The 4,802-nt window shown below is 26.2% G+C and overlaps 1 protein-coding gene across 1 annotated transcript; it reads left to right on the top strand.

The window, feature by feature from the left end:
• Positions 1 to 375: 375 nt before the first annotated feature.
• On the top strand, positions 376 to 3,257 carry LOC127155052 (N-acetyltransferase family 8 member 3). Its single transcript, XM_051097012.1, has 2 exons — positions 376 to 449; positions 2,557 to 3,257. Exons 1-2 carry the CDS (start codon positions 431 to 433, stop codon positions 3,246 to 3,248), a joined length of 711 nt encoding a protein of 236 aa, XP_050952969.1. The 5' UTR covers positions 376 to 430; the 3' UTR covers positions 3,249 to 3,257.
• Positions 3,258 to 4,802: the final 1,545 nt, after the last annotated feature.

The following is a 4,802-nucleotide window of genomic DNA, read 5'->3' as shown; positions in this document are numbered from 1 at the left end:
TGAGTTTATAGCTCACAATTACAAATACTTTGAATTTTTAATTTCTGGTAATTGTGACTATTGGAATTTGGTTTTGACGAAAAAAAAAGGTTTCCCACAAGGATAGTAAAACCTGAAATTTTTGACATACAATGTAAAAAATGATTAAAAATAGTAAATGATGTTTATCTGAAAATGTAACAATGCTAACATGTTTTCTGTAAGCGGTAGGTTTAGGGTTAGGGTTAGGGTTGGGTTAGGGGATAGACAATATTGTTTAGTCAGTATAAAAACTATAAAAGTCTATGGAAAGTCCCCAGCGTGTGTGTGTGTGTGAACATGCTCCACTTCTTTCCTTAAGCTGCTCTGTAAATGGGTATTTGTCTCATAGTGTGGGTGAAGTTCACAGATCGAGTGAGGAGGTACAGTGAGGCGGCGTCGAGCAGCAACGATGGAACAGAAAACCAGCTGTAAGTGAACTTGTTCTCTGTCTGAATGTGTTGAGTTCGGTGTCTCAAAGGTGCTAATGCAATTAACATACAGGGACTGGAATAGCTTGTGCTTTAGTGAATTATTACAAATTTCTGTTTAATTTCAGCTGTGGCACAATACATCATTTTTCAGGTTAATTGAGAGTTCAAGGCTGTTGCTAGGGTTCACACTGAATGTCATGTTTCCCAATTAGAATGTTAAAAATTTGCTGATCGTTTACAATGCAGAGACATTACAAAAATAATTAATTTCATTAAACTAATTTATTTAAATTCCAGTCTTTTTTCCCCCCGAAAATAAAATCTCACTAATGATTTTATACATATTTCACAAAAATCACATGTGATTTTACAAACCACAAGTGAGATTATTTATTTGAAAATGTTCACCTTTGTAAATTTGAAGCTTCATATGCTCTTTTCAGATGTTGTTTAGTCATGCATTTCACATATTTTGATGTCTATAATTAATTTCAATCAGTGTTGTTTTAGTGTCATTGTATAAACTATTTTAGTTTTTATTAATATTTTGAATTAACATTTAATGTTTTCATTTTTATTTTAGTTAAAATTGTAGTGATTGTCTTTTTTAATGTCTATTTATTTTAAGTTTTAGTTTTTAGTTATTTTAGTTTCATCAACATAGTATTATATTTGTTTACTGTAAAGTTGCTTTGACACAACCTGTTTTGTTAAAAAGCGCTGTATAAATAAAATAAATAAATAAATAAATAAATGTGACATTTGTTAATATTTTGAATTAAATTTTATTTTTATATTTTCTGTTTGCATTTTTACATTTTATAATTTTTGTAATTTTTTTCTGCCATTTTTTCTGCCAATCTGTGTTTTTTTTTTTTAACATATGTATATCGTTTGGTTAACTTTTAGTTTTTAGTTATTTTGATTTTATTGACATTACTATTTTTTATATATATTTTGTATAACTTATATGTAGTTTTTGTTAATATTGAATAAGATTTATTTTATTTATTTATTTTCTTTTATTTTTCTGTTTGCATTTTAATTTTAGTTTTTTTTTAGTGTTATTGCCATAGTGTGTGTGTATTATTATAATTATGATTATTATGCTTATTATTATTATTATTATTATTATTATTATTATTTTATGTCTAGTTTGCATTAGGTTTTAATTTTTTGTTATTGTAGTACATCTACATCTAAATGAAAATGAGAAATGTTGCCTTAGCAATTAGCTTAAGATTTTTTAAAATTTTTGTAATTTTGTTCTGCCATTTTGTCATTTTTATTATTATTTTTTTTTAAATATATGTATAGTTATTTTCCCTTTTATTGACAAATTACTATTTTTTATATAATTGGTATAATTGATATATAGTTTTTGTTAATATTTATTTATTTAACATTTTTCTGTTTGCATTTTCATTTTAGTTCTTATTATTTTATTATGATTTTGTTGTGGCATTTTGAAATGTTGGCTTAGCAGTTAGCTGGATTTTTTTTTTTTTTTTTTTGTAATTTTGTTCTGCCACTTTGTCATTTTTTATGTTTTTGTAATACATGTATATAGTTTTGTTAAGTTCTGTTTTTAGTTATTTTCATTTAATTGACATATTACTATTTTTATGTAATTGGTATAACTGATATATAGTTTTTGTTAATACTGAATTACATTTTTTCCTTTTTTTACATTTTTCTGTTTGAAATTTAATTTAGTTTTTTTTTTTTTTTTATTTTGTTATGTGTTTTTGCTATTTTTAATCTGTGCGTGTTTTGGTATATTTATTGTTATTATTATTTTTTTTTTTTAAATGTCTAGTTTGCATTAAGTTTTAATTTTTAAATGAAAAGTTTTAAATGAAAATGAGAAAAGTTGCCTTAGCAATTAGCTGAAATAAAATAAGTTTAAGATTTGTATTTTTTTCAGTTAATGTTTATTTCAAATAATAAACATGTTCATTCATGGCCTTAGTTAACAATAATAACCCTGGTTTTAATTATAACGGTTCTTTCCGCACTTTTTTCCTCCTGCCTATAACTCCACATGACTTCCTGCAGACGCTCATTTAGTATCAAACTGAACCCTGTTATTTTTTTCTTGCAGTCAAGAGTATAATCAGGCCCTACAAGCCCACAGATAAGTCTGCTATTGTCTCTCTCTTCCGCTTTGGGATTCTGGAGCACGTCTACCCAGCTTTCTTCAAAGCCATGAGTCATCCGGACCACATCGGCATGACCCTCAGCGTCTCCGTGGCCGGATATGTGCTCGGAGGATCCTCGTACTTCCAGGCCGTGCTCTTCGGAGGAGCCTGGGCTTGTCTGGTTTACTACTGCTGCCACGAGATTTACGACAGCTACCTCAGGAGGAAGCTAGAGGCGGAAATGGCTGACATTCAGACCAACTTCTCGGACAACCAGGCGAACGGTTTCTGGGTGGCGGAGATGGAGGTGAACGGGAAGTCGAAGGTGGCCGGGCTGCTGGCTGTAGTAAAGAGCGACGGATGGGACGCAGGCGTGGACGACGCACTGTCTCTGGAGGTGTTTCAGCTGGTCGTGTCCTTTAACCAGAGACGTAAAGGTCTGGGAACCCAGCTGGTAGAAACGGCAGTGGAGTTTTGTAAGGAGCAGGGACTTTCTCGAGTGATCGTAGAGATCAGCTCAGTGCAAACCGCAGCCGTTTCACTTTTCCGCAAACGTGGCTTTACGGTGACGTCCGTGAACAGCTGTACATGCGCTAACCATTTAGTATCAAAACTGGCCCGGATCAATGTGATACGAATGGAAAAGCATCTTTAAGATGTATTGTTATGATATGATGTATTGTAAGATCTGGATCTCATAATCACACATCTGACCATCCATCCATCAAAAATCAAGACTACATTGTCACTCCAAAGACATTCCAACAGTAATGCCAGTTTTAATAAAATATTGTTTTTTGCGTTGTTTCTTCATACTGTCACACTGGATTTAAACAACCATTAAAAACCAATACAAACTACACAAATATTATAATTTCTAAAACATGACATATAATATATACTTTAAAATATGACATTATAGTTATATTATTGATGAAATTATATTAAAAATATTAATTAATAACTGTGTATTTAACATTACTATTTATTGACATTTTTATAAATTGAATATTATATACAAGTACTATAAAATGGAATATTAATATAATAAAAATATATTTTACTACCATTTTCTATCTTAATTCAATACTATAGTGTGTGTGTATACATTCTAATGTTAAATTCTATTTAACATTATTACTATTTATTGATTAATCTAATAATATTTCCTTTTTTATAATTATTTACAAATACTATGAAATGTGATATTGATAAAAAGTTGTACTATGATTTCTTATAGCGTAAATAATAATAATAATAATAATAATAATTATTATTATTATTATTATTATTATTTATATTATCATTTTTATTATTGTCATCATTAATAAATAATAACAATAATAATAATAATAATAATAATTAAATAGGGCCTGATCATACTCTTCACTTCACATAATAAAAATAATAATTATTATTATGTGAAGTGAAGAGTATGATCAGGCCCTATTTAATTATTATTATTATTATTATTGTTATTATTTATTAATGATGACAATAATAAAAATGATAATATAAATAATATGATCATATTCTTCATTTCACATAATTATTATTATTATTATTATTATTATTATTATTATTATTATTGATAATAATAATGTTGTTGTTATTAATGATAATAAATAATAATTATTATTATTTATATTACCAATATTATTATTATTATTAATTATTAGTATTATTATTATTATTAATGATAATAATAAAAAATAAGTTATTATTATTATTATTATTATTATGTTATAATATTATTATTATTATTATTATTATTATTATCAGACTGTGGGCTGATCATATTCTTCACTTCACATAATTAATAATAATAATAATAATAATAATAAATAATATTTATTATTATTATTATTTATATTATCAGTATTAATATCAGTATTAATTATTAGTGTTAGTATTAATAATAATAATAATATTACAATGATAAATTATTATTATTATTGTTATAATTTGTTATTATTATTATTATTATTATTAATAATAATAATAATAATAATAATAATAATAATAATAATAATAATAATAATAATAATAATAATAATAATAATAATAATAATGCCTTGCAACAGTAATGTTTAGATTTGGATCTTATATTCACAGATTTGACCATCCATCAGCAAGAAAGACTATATTCATGCTCCAAAAAACTCCACAACCAATAAACAATACTAATTCTATAGTTTGCTCTCTTGTC

This window comes from Labeo rohita, chromosome 23 (assembly GCF_022985175.1).
Source record: "Labeo rohita strain BAU-BD-2019 chromosome 23, IGBB_LRoh.1.0, whole genome shotgun sequence".
Classification (NCBI taxonomy): domain Eukaryota; kingdom Metazoa; phylum Chordata; class Actinopteri; order Cypriniformes; family Cyprinidae; genus Labeo; species Labeo rohita.
Note: the sequence above shows the minus strand (reverse complement) of the source record. Positions and strands in the feature narration are given on the sequence as shown.